General features: G+C 38.5%; 1 protein-coding gene across 2 annotated transcripts in view; it reads right to left on the bottom strand.

Moving 5' to 3' along the window:
- Positions 1 to 1,037: 1,037 nt before the first annotated feature.
- The window catches only part of cfap46 (cilia and flagella associated protein 46), a 102,071-nt gene continuing 82,765 nt past the window's right edge, over positions 1,038 to 20,343 (bottom strand). The window contains exons 47-59 of one of the 2 annotated variants that reach the window (XM_079854813.1): positions 20,015 to 20,121; positions 19,818 to 19,921; positions 19,505 to 19,587; positions 18,143 to 18,295; positions 10,053 to 10,138; positions 9,411 to 9,471; positions 9,126 to 9,182; positions 7,458 to 7,557; positions 7,272 to 7,384; positions 4,086 to 4,143; positions 2,389 to 2,516; positions 1,623 to 1,724; positions 1,038 to 1,408 (exon numbers count right to left, since the gene is read on the bottom strand). In XM_079854813.1, coding sequence (XP_079710939.1) covers positions 1,290 to 1,408; positions 1,623 to 1,724; positions 2,389 to 2,516; positions 4,086 to 4,143; positions 7,272 to 7,384; positions 7,458 to 7,557; positions 9,126 to 9,182; positions 9,411 to 9,471; positions 10,053 to 10,138; positions 18,143 to 18,295; positions 19,505 to 19,587; positions 19,818 to 19,921; positions 20,015 to 20,121 — 1,271 coding nt within the window. In that variant the 3' untranslated portion in view covers positions 1,038 to 1,289. Of the gene's footprint in view, positions 1,409 to 1,622; positions 1,725 to 2,388; positions 2,517 to 4,085; positions 4,144 to 7,271; positions 7,385 to 7,457; positions 7,558 to 9,121; positions 9,183 to 9,410; positions 9,472 to 10,052; positions 10,139 to 18,142; positions 18,296 to 19,504; positions 19,588 to 19,817; positions 19,922 to 20,014; positions 20,122 to 20,343 lie in introns of both variants that reach the window. The other variant, XM_079854814.1, reaches the window with a different exon arrangement.

Below are 20,343 nucleotides of genomic sequence, written 5' to 3'. Positions count from 1 at the left end.
TATTTTTCACCCGACACACAGCGGACTTTTCCCTCCACAGACGCACGCCGGTAAATTAGGGAATGAACTTGCGCTCCCGGGGGCGGTTCAGCGGAAAGAGGAGGCGTGTTCCGGCTCAAACGTTCCCTGGTGCCATTTTGCAGTTTCAGAAAACAATTCTGCCACTGACCAGGAGAAACCTCGTCTAAAGTCAGTGGCGCGTTCAGATGCTATTTTAAGGGCGCATGCTTGGCCATAATGTAGCGTGTGCACAACACACACACACTTTGCTTCTCTCATCTACACAGACGCAGCAGTTTTCATTTTTAGAAAATCATACATTATTACAAGGAAAAATATTCCACACGAGGGAAATCATTGTTGTGTCCATGAAGATGTGAAAAAATAGGCATAAATCTAGCTTACACATTTACCCAGATTATCATACGCCTGTTTAAGCGAAGCTAATCTGGGTGTGTTTCTCCATCCCCAATGTCACTTCTCTGTGTTTTACGGCCCTGACGAGAACGTCGGTCTCCTCGGCTGTGAACCGCTCCTGGCAAATCCGCCGTTATAATAGCAATCCGCCATGGAACAAGTGCGCCTGCTCTTAAAGGGAATGTGAGATGACGCTCTGATTGGTTTATTTCACGTTACGCCCAAACCACACCTATGAGTAATGAAGCGACTTCAGACCAACACATTTTAGATTTGCATCGGGCGCAAGAGTCATTTATCCCGCCGGTATAACAGCAACAGCGCCCGAGACCCGCCCACAAAGTTACTTGCGTTTCGCGTTTGATACTTGCGTTTCAGATCGTTAAAATAGGGCCCAGTATCTTATCAGACGAGCTGCAGGGTTCATTTTGCATGAAAAGATAGCTTTATAGATAAAATGAAACACTAATTTCACATATATTGTCTTTCAATAATTCAAGCACCTCTTCATAAATATATGGTTTTCATGGATTTCAAATTTCAAAAAGTGAAATTCAAGACGTTCAAGCACTTGTACGAACCCTGTTTATAGTGGAAAAAGTCACATGACGCTCATGATTGCGCTTGAATTTCATCATTTATTACTGAAGAGTTTGGGATTATCAATATTTGTTTGACAGCAAGAACAATAAAAGAGGAATATGTCTGATCGTAACATTTACATGTTAACTGGCTTTAAACATTTACCTTTAAACAACAAAAGAGAAGTGGAAGAAACAGACAATCTGTTTCATTTCAGAAGGAAATCATTAGTAACTGATTGTTATTTCAGAGTGTTTTGCTGAGGTTAAAGCACAAACATCTCCAGTTGTTCATATAACCACTAAATTAGGAAGTCCATAGATGATAAAGTTGAAAGCACTGGAGCTCAGAGGTGTTTTCCTCAGGACGTCTTCAGAAGAAGAGTCCACATTTACACCCGAACCCTCGTCTGAAGAGCGGCGGGAGAAACACACACCACAAGCCTTCATCAGTTCGGCTGTTCAGTTGCATAAACAAACACTTAAATGTGCGCATGCAGCAGACATAAAGAAAGCAAACACACACACTCACACACACACACACACACACACACACACACACACACACACACACACACACACACACACACACACACACACACACACACACACACACACACACACCTGTCAGGCTGGATGATTTTCCGCTGACTTCTGCTCTTTCTGACTTGTGTGTCCGTAAAACATGAGCAGCCCGTCCTGAAGTCAGTCCTGTGTTCAAAAGATCTACACACACACACACACACGAAGTTGATTTCAAAAGTGCTTTTAAACAAGCATCATGTGTGTGTAAAGTTGTAAATAAGAGACGATTGGAGTCTAAATAGGGAAACACTTCATTTAAAGCATTTATGTTTGATGCATTATAAAGGTAAAAAGTTCCAGATTGGTTCCAGATTGGTTGTTTGTCATGTGTATTAATGCATTATACTTTCTAAAGGTGTGTTCAATCAATAAAGTATTATAACTGTGTTTAAAATTGTTCATGAGATCACACAATGCATTATAAGAAGGCATTTAAAAATATTTCACATTCAGTGTTACTTGCCATTTTCTTCGCAATTGTTTTTGAAACTTACTAGCAATTTCTGAGTGGAAACTGTTTCATAGTAAATCCTACACTAGATTATTTTCCAGTGTCAGAGAAGGACATTCCTGAAGCTTGTGTGTTTGATTCCCAGGGAATGCTTGAACTGATCTAATGTTGTCCTTTAATGCATTTACATCCAGTCATTTAGCAGACGCCTTTATCCACAGAGACTTACACGTGAGGAACACAGCAGCGAGTCGTCAAGAAGTGCTCAAAACACAGTGTCAGACATTGCTAGAGCAGCATGAGCTACAGGTTTCTCTGGATAAGAGCGTCAGTGTAAATGTGTGTTTGACTCACCGTCCATGAGCGAGTGCAGGATTCGAGCGTTGGCTGAGGCGCTGCACTGCCATTGGTTGAGCAGGACAGAACGAACCCCCCCGAGAGTCATCAGATACACCGACCCGACAGGACTGGCCAAAGCCCGTCTGGAGAGAGAGAGAGAGAGAGAGAGAGAGAGGGAGAGAGAGAGAGAGGAGAGAGAGAGAGAGAGAGAGAGAGAGAGAGAGAGAGAGAGAGAGATGAGAGAGAGAGAGAGAGAGAGAGAGAGAGAGAGAGAGAGAGAGAGAGAGAGAGAGAGAGAGAAACACTCTTTCATATTTTCAGCGCAGAAGTTTGATAACACATTTAAAATATGGGATTTTTTCATTTAAACCTGCAAATTTGGATTAAGAAAAGACAAAAAACCTAAGAAAATGTCAGATTCTGCTCTATTTCTCCACTTAATTGAATTGATATGGTCACAGGATATTGTTAGACTGCATGACATCATCCTTTCTTTAACGCCAATGAAGTAAATCAATGCAGAATTAGTGTTTTGTGTCTCATGCCTATTATCTCGGAGCTCATCTATATGCTAATGTGATAATAAAATCAGCTAATATAAGGAAACCCTTTAGATCTATATGTGTTTGTCACAGCTCTTGCTATATGAAAACATCTGTCCCTGAATGATGGATCATCCGGTCGAGGAAAGAGCGCTGAAACAGTTCTGGCATCACTATTACTAAAATACATAAATACATTCCTGTTACTTCAATTAAAATAAATTTCACATTCTCATTTTGTTTAATTGATGTACCAAAATAGCAAACTAAAACTGAAATAAAAATGATAAAAAGTATATAGACAAAAAAAAAAAAAGAAAGAATAAAAATGACAAATACACACAAAATTTCTAAAACTAAAAGTTTCTATATGTGAAAATATGAAAAATATGTTCTACATAGACATCTTAAACAAATATATATAAATATTTTTTAAATGACAAAAACAAACAAAACTTCTAGCACTAAAATTTTAATTAAAGCCAAAACTAGAAAAATAAAAATAAACATTTAAAATATTAAAAATACAGTATATTCTTTATGGACATATTTAAAAAAAAAAAAAAAAAAAAAAAATCATAATAACAATGACAAAAAACTAACAAAATTTATATCACAACATTTTTAATTAAAGCCGAAAATAGAAAAATAAAAATGAATTAAAAATTTTCAAAATAAGTCCTTTATGGATATATTTTAAAAACCAGAAAAGAAATCATAATAAAATGACAAAACAACAAAAAAATATAAACCTTTAAAATTTTTATGAAAACGGAAAATATAAAAATAAAAGCTTCTTTAAAATATTCAAAATATGTTCAATATAGACATTTAAAAAAAAAAAAAAAAAAAATTCCTAAAACTCTCACAAAAATGAAACTTTAAATGGGAAAATAAAAATCATCCATAAAGGACTATAATAGTGTCTCAATGATCTAACAATGATCTCTACTGATAATAATATTTGCAATGACAGATGTGTGTAATTCCACCAGAAACGGCAAAAGAGAAGCTTTAACTGTCGGTCGTAATCACCCTCGAGAGATCAATACAGCAAGTCAATAAATCAAACACAATACACTCTTTCCTGTTTTAAAGATAAAATCCATTTTGCTCATCTGTAATAAAGCAGTTTTCTCTTGAGTGTGTGTGTGTGTGTGTGTGTTTCACCTTTTCTGGACGCTGACTTGGCTCTGACCGCAGTCCAAAAGAAAGACCATCTGACATCCTGAAACACACACACCAACAAGGCAGCCGGCATCAAACACACACACATCAACACCGCAGCCGGCGTCAAACACACACACACATCAACACGGCAGCCGGCGTCAAACACACACACACACATCAACACAGCAGCCGGCGTCACTAACAGCAGAAGAGATGCCGTTTCTTACTTAGTGTTTCTGTCTTGTTTTCAGTCCAAATATCTAAACACTCTTAAATCAAGAAGCATTTACTAAAGTAGGAAAATACCATACGATATTAAGTCTTGTTTTCTGGGGATATAAATCCAAATTAAGTGATTTATTGCTTTAAAAAAGCAAAATAATCTGCCAATGAGGTCAGAAAAATAATCTTAATTTAAACAGAAACAGGATTATTTTTCTGACCCCATTGGCAGATCATTTTGCTTTTTTTAAGCACTAAATCACTTAATTTGGATTTATATTCCCATAATATCTTATGTCATTTTACTCATCTAGTAAATGCATCTTGATTTAAGAATTATTAGATATTTGGACTGGACACAAGACAGAAACACTAAGTAAGAAAAGTGTGTATTCTGAATACTGTGGAACGGCTCTTGTTAAATCTGCTTCTGCTAGTGTGAAAATGAAGAGAGCCGCTGGATTATTGAGTTGTGTTGTGTGTCGAGAGGATTAAACCTGCGGGAGAATCAGTTCTCTACAGAGTCCGGCCCGTATAAACACTTTCACAGAGTTACAGATGTTGATTTATCATGTGTAGAAACTCACAACATGTGTGCCGTACATTTCAGGATTGCAGAAGAGTTCAGAGCTCAGAGTTCTTCAGGGTTTCTGTTCTTTTTAACCAGTGAACCTTTCCGGTCGTTTGTGATTTACTGGATCAGGATTAAAAGCCTGTTATTGTCACTGGTGTGAACAAGCAATAAGGATAAAACATATCTTTTCTTACTCCAATATCCGATTTGGCCGATATATTAAAGCTGATAAATAATACATTATTTCCTTCAGATGCGCACTGTTCAACATGATCATTATGAATTGCTTGAAATATGATTAGAATCATTTTTTGGGGGGGTGGGGGGTGGGGGGTGGGGGTTGAGGAAAGGTGGCCATATGAGTGTAAAATGTATAAAATTTTTTTTATTTTTTTAAATAATTTTTTTTTTATAAATAAATGTATTTATGTTGAAGTGTTCTGGACATGGCTTTTAAATGGTGAGACTTTTGTTTTTGTAATCAGGCTCTCAAAAATTATATACAAATTTGGATTTAGATTTATCGGCCAATGTATCGGCTATCGTCTTTTCAAATATAAAGAATTATCGGTTATGAGTCTCGGCCAAAATTTTCATATCGGTGCATCCCTAATTGAAACCCTTGTATTTTAGCTATGTAAAATCATGGTGAAACTTGTAATTGTATTATTTGCAGTGTATTTTTAAACATCAGGTATGATATTTATGAATGTAGGAACTGCAGATGTAATTTATCTCTGATGCTACTGTAATTCTGGACTAATTAATATCATTTTAACTCATATTAAGAGCCGGTGATCTATAGTGTCAGATGAAAACTTCCTAATAAGTGACTGACTGAATTTAAAAGGCACATTTTATAGTGTTTTATAGTGTTTAACATCACATGAAGCATAGACAGACATTAGTGTAACTAGAACAGACCAGAAAATATTAATGTGATACAACATTCAGAGTTTAAGATTCAGACACTTATTAGGATCGGTTTCACGTCGGAAGCTTAAGATCACACGGTGAAGAAATGTTATAAAATTAAAGAGCGTATATATAACATACTGTAGATTTACAGAAGCCATGTGGAGGGTGAAGAGTTTAAAAATGTGCCGAACGAGGATTTAGAGCATGTAAAACAAGCTTATTTTCAAGAACTGCACCATGAATATTCATAAAACATCATCATCGGGTCTGTTGACGACCTCATAAAGTCACATTCAGTTCTAATGAGATCAAACAAACCGTAACAAATCTACGTAAATGTGTGATTCTGCAGGTGTTCACTTCATATTCATATTCATAAATAATATTGGATCCTGTTGAGACCTTCATGCTAAAGAGATACACTGTAAAAAATCTTCTTCTTCCTCAGTGTTTCTGTCTCGTTTTCCAGCACAAATATCTAAACATTCTTAAATCAAGATACATATATACAACTAAAAAACTAAAAATATTAAAACATTTCTGTTAATTGAAAACTTTAAGTGAAAATTGGAAATGTTGCCTTGGCAATACAGTGAAATAAGTTTAAGCAATGAAAGCACTGATTATTAAATGGGAATAAATAACAACTAAAACTAACAAACTGAAAATGAATTAAACCTAAATAACAATATTTAAAAAAAAAATTACTTAAAAAAATCTTTTAAATGAAATAACTAAAATTAACATGAAAACTAAAACTAAAAAATAAAAGCTAATATCAAAATATTAATAAAAAAACAAACAATAAAAATTACAATAATTCAAAAAGTTTCTTTTCTGATTGCATTGGCAGGTATTTGCTCTTGTTCTAAGCAAAAACTCACTTCATTCTGATACAGTTTTCTTGATATCTTCAGTCATTTTGCTTCTCCAATAAATGTATCTTGATTTAAATTTATTAACTGTGGTGAAAATCCAGCTTTTAAGTTTATGTGTCTATGTGGTGTTTTTAATATGCTTTAAGACAAAGCATGTGTAAGTTCATAAGTCGACAGCATTGCTGAGTATTTCCTCCTTAAAACTGCAGTGAACCAAAGACAGTCTCAAAAACACGCTTTGAAATCGCTGGTGTTTCTGACGTCACAAACTACCTTGTAACCAATCAGATCAACGTGTGATCGTCAACCAGTGGATCTCTGAGCTGAGGGAGTGAGTGGAGGCGGGGCTCATTTGCATATTCATAGAACCGCGTATACTAAATGAGGCAAGGGTGTCGAGTTTCATTCAAGATATTTTAAGGCATCAAGAATTTTTTTTCAAGAAACGTTTAAATATGTCATTTTGATGTTTAAAGATGAGTTTTAAGGGATAAAATGATTGACTACAGGAGGACTTTAAGAATGTTTCGATATTTGTGCTGAAAAACAAGACAAAAACACTGAGGAAGAACATCATTTTTTGGTTGTTGTTACCGGACATGTTGAGCGAGGCCATCTTGACTGGAGGAAAGCAGGAGAAGAAGCTCTTGATGGATGAGTAGATGAACGCGCTACAGGACATCAGAAGCTGCTCCACATCTGCAAGACTGAGGAACAAACATCACCTTCACACACATTCACACTCAGCTTCTGAACGTGTGTGTGACTGAGGCTTCAGACCTGCGCTGGCGCTCGACGCCGATCAGCCCTTCCCACTGAGCCGTGAACTGAGTGTGTGTGTCCAGACTCTTTCTCATGCTTTCTGCTGGGCTTCTCCAATCTCAAAAAACCAGAGCAGATTAAAGCGTTAGTTCACCATCACAGTCAACAGTTACTCACCCTCATCCCAATACAAACCCTCATCCCAATACCTCATCCCAATACAGACCGTCATCCCAATACAGACCCTCATCCCAATACAAACCCTCATCCCAATACAGACCCTCATCCCAATACAAACCCCTCATCCCAATACAAACACTCATCCCAATACCTCATCCCAATACAGACCCTCATCCCAATACAACCCCTCATCCCAATACCTCATCCCAATACAGACCCTCATCCCAATACAAACCCTCATCCCAATACAGACCCTCATCCCAATACAAACCCCTCATCCCAATACAACCCCTCATCCCAATACCTCATCCCAATACAGACCCTCATCCCAATACAAACCCTCATCCCAATACAGACCCTCATCCCAATACAAACCCCTCATCCCAATACAAACACTCATCCCAATACAAACACTCATCCCAATACAGACCGTCATCCCAATACAAACCCCTCATCCCAACCCCTCATCCCAATACAAACCCCTCATCCCAATACCTCATCCCAATACAAACCCTCATCCCAATACAGACCCTCATCCCAATACAAACCCCTCATCCCAATACAAACACTCATCCCAATACAAACACTCATCCCAATACAGACCGTCATCCCAATACAAACCCCTCATCCCAACCCCTCATCCCAATACAAACCCCTCATCCCAATACCTCATCCCAATACAAACCCCCATCCCAAACCCTCATCCCAATACAAACCCCCATCCCAAACCCTCATCCCAATACAAACCTAAAGGACTAAGATTTTCTCAACAAATGTTGTGAAAGCTACTTTTTTCTCATTCACTAAAATCAAAGTCTGTATATGCAGAATCATGAACGAGGTTTGAAGAAGCTCTTTTCTGTGACTTCAGACGCGTGTTTATGGAAATAAATGGTCCAGATGCAATATAAAAATCTGTACTTTTCACTCTCAAATCTAGTAGAAAAGGTTATTTCATTTGCTCTCCTAATACACTATCGCTCCAAAGTTTGGAACAAAGATGTTTTTAATGTTTTTAAAAGTCTCTTCTGCTCACTTCGGCTGCATTTATTTGATCAAAAATACAGTAAATATTATTCCAATGTAAATCATCTGTTCTCTATGTGAATATATAGTGTAATATATTCCTGTGATCAAAGCTGAATGTTCAGCATCATTACTCCAGTCTTCAGTGTCACATGATCCTTCAGAAATCACTCTAATATGAGGATTTGAGGATCAAGAAACATTTATGATTATTATCAATGTTAAAAACGGTTAATATTTTTGTGGAAACTGTGATACATTTTTTTTTTTAGGAATCTTTGATGAATAGAAAGTTCAAAAGAACAGCGTTTATTTGAAATAGAATCTTTTGTATCATTATCAATGTCTTCAATTAATGCGTCCTTATTGTAGGTCTTATTGTGATTATCCTTCATAAAATTGTAATGCTTTCATCCGCTTTCACTCAATAAATGTGTCACATTACAGAAGTAAAATGTTTCTGAAACTAATTCCACTCACCAGCCTGTCCTCTTCCCTCCTCATCCTTCTCTTCCTCCTCCTGGGAATCAACTACATCTTCAAGCCTGCGTTAAGAATATATTTTCACAAACCATTTTGTAGACCGTAACTAGAGTGACCGCTCTGACATTTCACACACACACACACACACACACACACACACACACACACACACACACACACACACACACACACACACACACACACACACACACACACACACACACACACACACCACAGGCGCTTGTGAGATGAAAAATGAAGGTGTTTTAAAGTGAAGGATACATCTGAACCGGTGTGTGTCCACCGGGACGGTGTGTGGCGGCGGGACACGATTGTCCAGAACCTGTGAAGAGAAAAAGGTCACTTTATTTTATGTGAACTGAGGAAGAGCAAAGAGTCCTCATACACTGCAAAAATGCTTTTCTTACTTGGTATTTTTGTCTTGTTTCCAGTCCAAATATCTAAAAATTCTTAAATCAAGAAGCATTTACTATGAGTAAAATTCCATAAGATATTATGTCTTGTTTTCCGGAGGAATTAATCAAAATTAAGTGAGTTGTTGCTTAAAACAAACAAAATGATCTGCCAATGGGGTCAGAAAAATAATCTTAATTCAAACAGAAACAATATTACTTTTCTGACCCCATTGGCAGATCATTTTGTTTGTTTTAAGCAACAACTCACTTAATTTTTATATATTTCCCCAGAAAACAAGACATAATATCTCATGGCATTTTACTACTTTAGTAAATGCATCTTAATTTAAGAATGGTTTGATATTTGGACTGGAAACAAGACAAAAATACTGAGTAAGAAAGCATATTTGCAGTGTGTGCGAGGCGTTAAAAGGGAAGGATGGAGAAAGAGTGTGTGTAAACGTGTGTGTCTCTATCAGCGGTCGCCAGACTCATTTAGGAAACTCACCGCTTTGATTCCTCGGCTTTGATCGGCTCTTCCCTTGACTCCTCGGACACCTTTGGCCTCCTTTTTATTGTCACTTTCAACCGTCACTGACGAGAAAGATTATTAAATCTGGAAATTAGCGTCTGACTGGCTTGTTACAGAGAGGAGAACTGGTGCAATGCTCCCACAGTCACTCACAAAGGCCAGTGACATTTAATATCAACCACTGTGTTCTTCAATACTGTGAATTTAATGCAACCGAGACGTTCATCTGCCTCGAGCAAAAGTCACGTAAACAGATTACGCTGAATCATTTCAGTTTTGCATGATCACATTTAAATGTGACTTTCTTTGATGCAACTCATTACAGGCAAACAGCTTACTCGAAATGTTTGACTCAAAACTTTTTACTAGAACTGTTTTTTATTTCACAGTTGTTAACTAATGCAGTGACTAATGATACATTTTTTTTTTATAAAAAAACTAATGATAAAAAAAATCTAGTTCTAATATTGGAATATGTCACTTTTTATGAAGCAGCACAACTGCTTTTAAGTTTATGACCAGTAGGTGTCGCTGTCGTGAGGATGCATTAATCAGGCTGGTGATAATTTGAACATTTTTTATCAAATGGCGCAAATATGGTGCGTGAATATTCAAATCAATAAACAAGGCAAGAAATCTGAAGGAAAAATTATGGTTTCTAGACCAAAACTGCTTTAGACTACAGTGACAGATGATGAATGAAAACATACATAAACGATAAACAATGACTGGCCTCTGATGATGATGGTGAAGATGGAAAATATAATGCATATTCATTCACCTAAAGGATTATTAGGAACACCATACTAATACTGTGTTTGACCCCCTTTCGCCTTCAGAACTGCCTTAATTCTACGTGGCATTGATTCAACAAGGTGCTGAAAGCATTCTTTAGAAATGTTGGCCCATATTGATAGGATAGCATCTTGCAGTTGATGGAGATTTGTGGGATGCACATCCAGGGCACGAAGCTCCCGTTCCACCACATCCCAAAGATGCTCTATTGGGTTGAGATCTGGTGACTGTGGGGGCCATTTTAGTACAGTGAACTCATTGTCATGTTCAAGAAACCAATTTGAAATGATTCGAGCTTTGTGACATGGTGCATTATCCTGCTGGAAGTAGCCACCAGAGGATGGGTACATGGTGGTCATAAAGGGATGGACATGGTCAGAAACAATGCTCAGGTAGGCCGTGGCATTTAAACGATGCCCAATTGGCACTAAGGGGCCTAAAGTGTGCCAAGAAAACATCCCCCACACCATTACACCACCACCACCAGCCTGCACAGTGGTAACAAGGCATGATGGATCCATGTTCTCATTCTGTTTACGCCAAATTCTGACTCTACCATCTGAATGTCTCAACAGAAATCGAGACTCATCAGACCAGGCAACATTTTTCCAGTCTTCAACTGTCCAATTTTGGTGAGCTCGTGCAAATTGTAGCCTCTTTTTCCTATTTGTAGTGTAGATGAGTGGTACCCGGTGGGGTCTTCTGCTGTTGTAGCCCATCCGCCTCAAGGTTGTGCGTGTTGTGGCTTCACAAATGCTTTGCTGCATACCTCGGTTGTAACGAGTGGTTATTTCAGTCAAAGTTGCTCTTCTATCAGCTTGAATCAGTCGGCCCATTCTCCTCTGACCTCTAGCATCAACAAGTCATTTTCGCCCACAGGACTGCCACATACTGGATGTTTTTCCCTTTTCACACCATTCTTTGTAAACCCTAGAAATGGTTGTGCGTGAAAATCCCAGTAACTGAGCAGATTGTGAAATACTCAGACCGGCCCGTCTGGCACCAACAACCATGCCACGCTCAAAATTGCTTAAATCACCTTTCTTTCCCATTCTGACATTCAGTTTGGAGTTCAGGAGATTGTCTTGACCAGGACCACACCCCTAAATGCATTGAAGCAACTGCCATGTGATTGGTTGATTAGATAATTGCATTAATGAGAAATTGAACATGTGTTCCTAATAATCCTTTAGGTGAGTGTATATCAGATAAAACTTGCTGTAAAAAGAAGTGCTTCAATTACACACTGCACATGTGCCAGTTATGAGGAAAATAAACTTTGCTGTCAGCGCATGAATACGTTTAGTATAATGTTGACTTTCCTCAATGCAAGCTGTAATTTATTCAGTGTCTTATGCAAAATATGGTGTAAAATAACCAAAAGCACTGCTTGGCTCTACATCGTCTTGACATAATGCTAAAATATGAATGTCCAACGACTGTCCCACATGATGATGTGTCTGATCACTTTCTTATGAGCATGAACACACTAAAGTGCATGTCGACCAATATTATATTATAACTACAGTTATTATACAGCAGCACAGGCTGAACAAATACAATGGCAATCATTTGCATATGGCATTTTAGTGCTGAGTCTGAAGAAGTGTGAAACAATTATTCAAAGAAAAAGATAAATGCTAAAGGTTGAAGTTAAAATATTAAAATCCCCCTTCAGACGTTCCCCACCTGCAATGTACAGCGACGGTATATTTATCGAACAAAAGAACATTTTATATACATCAAAAAATAGTACAAACTTTGCTGAAGTGATTGTTTTGAACAAGTATTAACTTTTTATATCTTACAGTGTCCTTGTTACATGTAGTTACTGTAGTAATAACTATAAATTATGCATAATAACATGCAACTAACCCTCAACCAAACCCCAATCCTAATCCGATATAAGTATATGTAGTTAATTATTATTACACAGTACTTAAATTCATAATTACACTGTAACACTGACAGCTTAAAATAAAGTGTTACCAAATAAAGTGTAACCCAAAACACTTATGATTTATTTTCAGACAAATATTTCTCTGTATGAGAATAATGAAAAGAACATCAATCGATTAGCTATTCAGACTATACGTAGAGTATAACATGTTCCAGAGCGTGAAACAGGTGAAATATTGACAGTCTTTTGAGGTTAGTAGAACAATTTAAATAAAAAATATAAACACAAACAATGAAGTGCAACTTCAGACCCAGACAAAGAACTGGTGTAGAGTCACCTTCCCCAAAGGCAGCGATCCGAACCAGTCGTCACTCGGGAACCAGTCCACGAGCTTGTGTGTGTCTGTGTGATACTGTGTGTGTCTGTGTGATACTGTGTGTGTCTGGACCCATTTCTTAGCCCACGAGGCTCTCGCTGCCCCACATATGAGGACCTACTTGTAGACCACGGCCTGATTATTACGTTTGTGTGGTTATTTTCATCCAGACGTCTGGTTCTCTGGACCGAGAAGCTCCGGAAGGGTCAGTGATGTTCTGAGTGTGTTGTTCATCTGTCAGACAGTAAAGCAAACAACGAATGTCTCCCATGAGGCCCATCGGTCACGTCGAGCCGAAGACACACGTCTAAAGTCTCATCTCTGCCCTGAATGTTCCTGATGTAGTTCTTCCATGTTTGAAGTCTCAATGTGTTTCAATCAGCCAGGTCATAAAGTTTCATCTGGATCAGAAATATAAATCCATATTTTGCTATCCAGGATCAGGTAATCCATCTCACAGTTGTGCTGGTATTGGATTGAACCACACTGATCCAGATACAAACTTTTCCAGATTACCAAATCCGGATTTCCAGTGTTAAATGGGAATATCACAATCTCAAGAACAACAGATACACAAGCTCAACACTACAGCTAGTGATTTATTTAGGGATGCACCAATATTAAAATTTCCACCAATACCGATAACCGATAATTCTTTATATTTGAAAGCCGATAACCGACATATTGGCCGATAAATCCAAATCCAAATTTTTATGTAATACCGTAAAACCCGGGCTTTTATTTTCCCAAATCGCCGAACTGCACCGGCTTGTATTTGAGACAGGCGTCTATATGAGTCAGGCCTTTAATTTAGTGCAGAGATGTTGTTGAGTGTAGGCCTAGAGATAACGATCCAAATAGCACAGGCTGATAGACGGAAAGCATGACAGTAGGAGGTTACCAAAGCTGTGTTTGTGTGTAACAGATCAGTTAATGTCAGAATTAGCCTCCTCTATTTCCGTACGTCTAAAGGGGGTCGCACACCAGACGAGAAGCGCAGCGCCACGTCTTTACAATCCGAACACATTATTCTCTATGAGTGTACATTGTCTCAAATCGTCATTAATATACTGTCTTCACCCTGTGCTGCGATATACATTCAGTTTTACACTCATTTACAGAAATCAGCTGCGTGGATGAACACTGCTGATGTTATCGGGTTTTCAGGTGAGATTCTCAGTTCATTCAGTTAACGGACGCTCTGAGGTAAAGTGTTCAGACTGCAGACTAAGCAACGATTGTATTTAATTGTACAGTACAATCATAACATAGTACAGACATGATCTTAATTCCATAATATCCTTAAAAATATATTGCTGGCCATAAACTGACAAAGTGCGCATCCGGTGTGCGATACCTCGAGTTGTCATAGACGCGGCGCGGCGCTGCGCTTCTCGTACGGTGTGCGAGCCCCTTTAGATTATTGGAGGCATAAAAAAAAAACACGATGTGACAGCCATGGACTGAACAATACAAGTTACCGGTAATATCCATCGAGCCCATGAACTAGTTGCCCGAAACACATCAACAAGAAAGAATGAAGGCTACCCTGTAAAACAACTGCAATCATGTGATACAAAAGGACCCTATTCATCACTATCATCATCACCGCGATCCTCAACTACAAGTTCATTGGCGAATTCCTCCTCCTCGTCGCTCTCCTCCACTTCTCCCTCTCCGGCCTCCGCTAACTCTGCCTTGCTAGCGCTAACAGCTCCAGATGCGCAGGGCTCTCTTCCGTGCGCAATCTGCTCCATAGAACTGGCTTAAACACACGATGTGACGGGTTTAGAAGATTAAAGACAACCCGAAACTAAAAAACAGACCGGGGCTCTATTAGAGACTGGCCTTTATTCATCCAAACCTGTAGACACACCAGGCGTGTAAAAGAGACAGGCGTCTATTTGGGACTCGGCTATTATTTGAAGTTTTACGGCAGGGTTCACCAATCTCGGTCCTGGAGGGCCGCTGTCCTGCAGAGTTTAGCCCCAACCCCAATTAAACACACCTGAACCAGCTAATCAAGGTCTCACTAGGCATACTAGAAACTTTCAAACAGGTGTTGGAGCTAAACTCTGCAGGACAGCGGCCCTCCAGGATCGAGATTGGTGAACCCTGTTTTACGGTATATGAGAGCCTGATTACAAAAACACAAGTCTCACCATTTAAAGCCACGACCCAAAAACACAATTATAATGTTCTCATGATAATTTGATGTAGTCGATATATCAGACTTGCGCTGAACTGTATTTTCCTTTTTAAAGTGATTCCAATCATATTTCAAGCAATTCAAAACCATCATGTTGAACAGTCGCATCTGAAGCGTCTCAGCTGAAGGAAATAATACATTATCTATCAGCTTTAATATATCAGCCAAACTTTCTGATCAAGCCGATGATGATAACATTAAAAAGAACATAAATCGGCTGATGCTGATATGGTGACCCTACATTTATTGATTATAGCATTGCAAACAAACACAGCTTTGTCAGATGTTTAGTTTGTAAAGTGTGTTTGCGGTGCTGACGCAGTGACGTTCAGAAGTTTTCAAGTGTGTCTGAAGCGTACTCCGCCTCGCCAGTTAGAGAGAAAAACAACCAGTTTTCCCATTACATCTCACACCCCTAAACCTTCCCTTTCCCTTAATCCGTATGGAAATATCAACACTCCACACGAAGAGCGCTCAGGAAAGCCTTCAAGTGTAGGGGCGTTCAGTTTTTAATTTGTCCATGTACATGCAGAAGCCAAGCACGAGCTGAAAATGAATGAATTAATTACGCAAATAAAAATGTAAAACATGTCCCAAATGCAACGGCACATTTGAATTTTAAAGAGATTACGAGGTGGAAAATCCTGACAGAGAGCGCGTTTCCTATTAGCGCGTGGTTTTTATTCGGGGGTTTGTGAATGAGGTGATTAAAGCTCCGACAGAAAAACCTCAGGATGTATTTCGATTTCCTCTGGCTCTCGTCCTCTTTACTCTCGTTCAGGGACGTACAGACGTCTTTAAACTGTTCAGCAGAAGCGAACTCTATAAACCCCGATGGAGAGAAAAAGCAGAACAAACCAAACACTTATTCACTCGATTCCCTGGATCATCCGAAGGTCAGTTCAGGATGTTTACTCGTCATTGAACTGTAGTTGTACACTATTGTATCCGGATGTTTCGTGATGGACAGCATTTCATAAAATATCACAGCAAGCAACACAAACACACTTTTCTAGCAAAACATTTGACAAAAAGAAACTTGTGAGGTTTGAAATGCTAAAACTTAATTGAAAAAAAGGTCACTTTGTGTTTGTGAATGTGCTAAAGTACACGTGTGTTTGCTCTGCTTCATCACTACACTCTTTTATGCATTTACTAATTAGAGCGAGTGAGATTTAATCAGATGAAATATATTCAAATATATTCTGATTAACTGACATGAATATAGTTTTATAGGAATATTTGACTGATGTTTCTCTGGATGATTTGTCATTTCCAGATGGAAACTGTGGACTTTGAGGTAAAATCCGCAAAATGTATTTAAATATGCAAAAATGCATTAAATGAAGATTAGAGTACCTCACTCTTATTGGCAGTGGAGAGCATCATCATGTTTCATCATCAAACACAAAAGGCGGATGATGATGTAGAAGTTCATGAATGATGACAGATGGCGACAGACACTTCGTTTGGTTTTGTCGGATGTGTTTCGGAGCTTGTTTTCTCTGATTGAACATCCTGAATCTGCATTAGAAGTGACATTCTATGTCTGTGTGAATATATTATATACTGTAATTCATTCCTGTGATCAAAGCTGAATGTTCAGCATCATTACTCCAGTCTTCAGTGTCACATGATCCTTCAGAAATCACTCTAATGTGACGATTTGATGCTTAACCCTCATCCTAATCTCGGGTCATTTCGACACTTTTTTTTGAGTGTTAATCAGGACTTTTGTCGCACTTGAACCACGAATACACAAAACATTTTTTTGAGGAGTTGTGTGGTTGACATTTTAAAAAGCCCCTTAGGAATGAATGGAATGCGAGGAATGCTTCATTACACAAAAAAACCCTAAAAAATGCTCAAAATTCAAACTAAAAATGCTAAAACTTTACCAAAAAAATATTTTATAATGTCTACATGTGTGTATCTGAATGCATACTGAAGAGAAATGACTTTAGGACCCAGAGGAACAGCTCATTTGCTCCATATAGAGATATAAGGCCATCTAGACTCCAGCCCGTTCTCATCCCAAGGCGTCATATACTGACGCTTTTGACATTTCGTCTACATCGAACGCACATGGCACCCTTTAGCGTCAATATGAGACGGAGATAGATATGGGCCAGAAGGCGCCTCCTAGCGGTCTAACCCTAACCCTACCCCAGACCTAAACCTACCCATAACCGAACAAAGCTCTGTGCGTGTCCTAGGATGAGAATGCGTTGGAAATATCATGTTATATTAGTTTTTAGTTTTCACAAGAGGTCGGCAAAGACACTCAATGTAAGATATTTTGAGCTGAATTAAAAGGGTTATGCATGAAATTGTGGGTTATTTTGAATTTAAGTTGAAATAATGTGAGGAATGTGCTTAAATTGATATTTATTTATTATTTAGTGATCAAATATAGTAATTTAAAGGTAAATAAAATAAAAAATAAAAAAAATCTCAAAAAAAATTACATTAAAAAAAGAAAAAGAAAATATCAAAATAAAATAAAATAAGCATTCTGGCAAAAAAAAGGAGATAATTTTAGGGCTTTGGGTCATTTTGACCAGCGAGGGAAAGATATGTTAGTGCGAGACGTTTATTATTATTATTATCAATGCTGAAAACAGTTGTGCTGCTTCATATTTTTGTGGAAACATCAGAAGAGATGATGGTGTTTAGTATAAGCTATATAGCTTGTATAATGGTGTTTAGTATAAGCTATATAGCTTGTATAATGGTGTTTAGTATAAGCTATATAACTTGTATAATGGTGTTTAGTATAAGCTCACCTGTATTATCCGTCTGCAGACGTGCATGAAGAACCTGAAGTGAGAAGTCTCGAGACACGGAGCCGATGCCGTTCGCCTGCAGGACACTCAACGCTTCTAGTGGAAACTCCAACAACATCCGGTCAGCGAGAATCACCACACACTCACCAGGGTCTGGAGAACACACACACACACACACACACACACACACACACACACACACACACACACACACACACACACACACACACACACACACAGACGTTCAGCACTTTTTATTTTAAAGACGACCTATTATGCCAAATCAACAGGTTTTCCTGTTTGAATGTTGATTATTTTCCTCATATTCTCCATTGTTGCGGCTCCTCTCTTCCCAGTCTGTCAGTAACACTCTGTTTACTTCCTGTCTCTATGAAGCCCCTCCTCCTGAAAAGCACACTGTGCTCTGATTGGTCGGCTGGAGCAGTGTGTTGTGATTGGTCGAGCGCTTCAAGTGTGTTTGGGAAATGTCCCGCCCCTTACTATAACCGCCAGTTTAACACACTACTAATTAACTCAACTAGGCTCCGCCCCTTTATTCTCGCATGAATTATTATAATGAGGAATATTGTGACGTGTTCGTTCCTGGAAGAAACTCAAGATACAATGGAGGCGTTTCAGGAGTTCAGAAACACTGACACTGATATAGAGAAGAGCTGGAGCTTTCATGATCACACAGCAACACTGGAGAAAGATGAACGTGGAAAATCGAATTATAGGTCCTCTGAAGTGCCATGAATTATGCATAAGAAGATGTTAAGTTAGCTTCAGTGTGCTTTATATTTACTTTATTTATTGTGAGCTTTACATTGCATGTGGGGATTTTTTTATCAGTGCTTATTTTACAGCTAAAGATGGACTTGATCTCAGACGAATCTGATCAATATTTCGGCCCTTAAAGCTCCTCAGATGTCATATTTCATCTCCATATCAAACATCTTCTCATGTGCACATATCAATACAAACTCACGCCGATACGCTCTCTTGAGAAACATTTTCAACACAGTGTTAGTAACAGCCGCTGAACACATGGGCGAAAAGCTAGTAGAGACATTCATCTCTTCTGCTCACCAACGCTGCATTTATTGATCAAACAGTGAAATATTATTGTAATGTAGATCATCTGTTCTCTATGTGAATATACAGTAAAGTGTAATTTATTCCTGTGATCAAAGCTGAATGTTCAGCATCATTACTCCAGTCTTCAGTGTCACATGATCCTTCAGGAATCCCTCTAATATGATGATTTGAGGATCAAGAAACATTTATGATTATCATCAGAGTTGAAGGCAGTTAATGCTAATCTCCATTCTAGACGTGTTCTGTCTGTCCAGGGAGTCGTACCCGGCAGAGGTTTATCAGTGGTTTTCTCCTCCTTGTCTTTGGCTCGGGCCGACGTGGAGATGGAGACGGACGAGGAACGAACACTGATAAGACAGAAGAGGAAATTAGAGAAAGATGAGGGCAGATCATCATATAGTTCACACAGGACGCTACAAATGGAACAGAAATGAACAGAAGGCACATTTATAGGTGCAATAACTCGTTACCAAAGTCAAATATGATTTTCCCGCCCTATATATATGAGTGTGTGTGTGTGTGTGTGTGTGTGTGTGTGTGTGTGTGTGTGTGTGTGTGTGTGTGTGTGTTTTGGTACCTAAAGCATGAAAAGTTAAACTGTGAGAGAACGGGGTGCAGGTATTTCTCCATTTCCTCAAGCAGTGCTTTAAAACACTCGTCCAGCGCTCCAGTTTTCCCTTCCTTTATAAAGAGAGTGAAAGGGTTCATTTTTCCATATTGAAAGATGCTTTTCATGTTTTGTTTCCTCATTAAAGCTCGTGAACGGAGTCTCACGTGTGTCTGTGCGCTCAGATGTTTGAACTCTTCCAGGTGTTTGTGGAGCTTCAGTAGAGATGATCTCTGAACACAGGCCTTGACCAGTCTAGAGCAGATCAGACCACCTACAGAACACACACACACACACACACACACACACACACACACACACACACACACACACACACACACACACGTCAGCGCTCTCTAGCATCTCCACCTCACCAAACCTGTGCAAAACACACTGTCTCATAATGCAAACTGTAGAAAGCATGCACATAAAAAAACACTAATTAAACTATTAAAAACACTAACTAACTAACTAAATTATATATATATATATATAT

Source organism: Squalius cephalus (genome assembly GCF_949319135.1).
Source record: "Squalius cephalus genome assembly, chromosome: 21".
Taxonomy (NCBI): Eukaryota; Metazoa; Chordata; class Actinopteri; order Cypriniformes; family Leuciscidae; genus Squalius; species Squalius cephalus.
The sequence above is the reverse complement of the archived record's forward strand: the minus strand, read 5'-3'. Positions and strand labels throughout refer to the sequence as shown.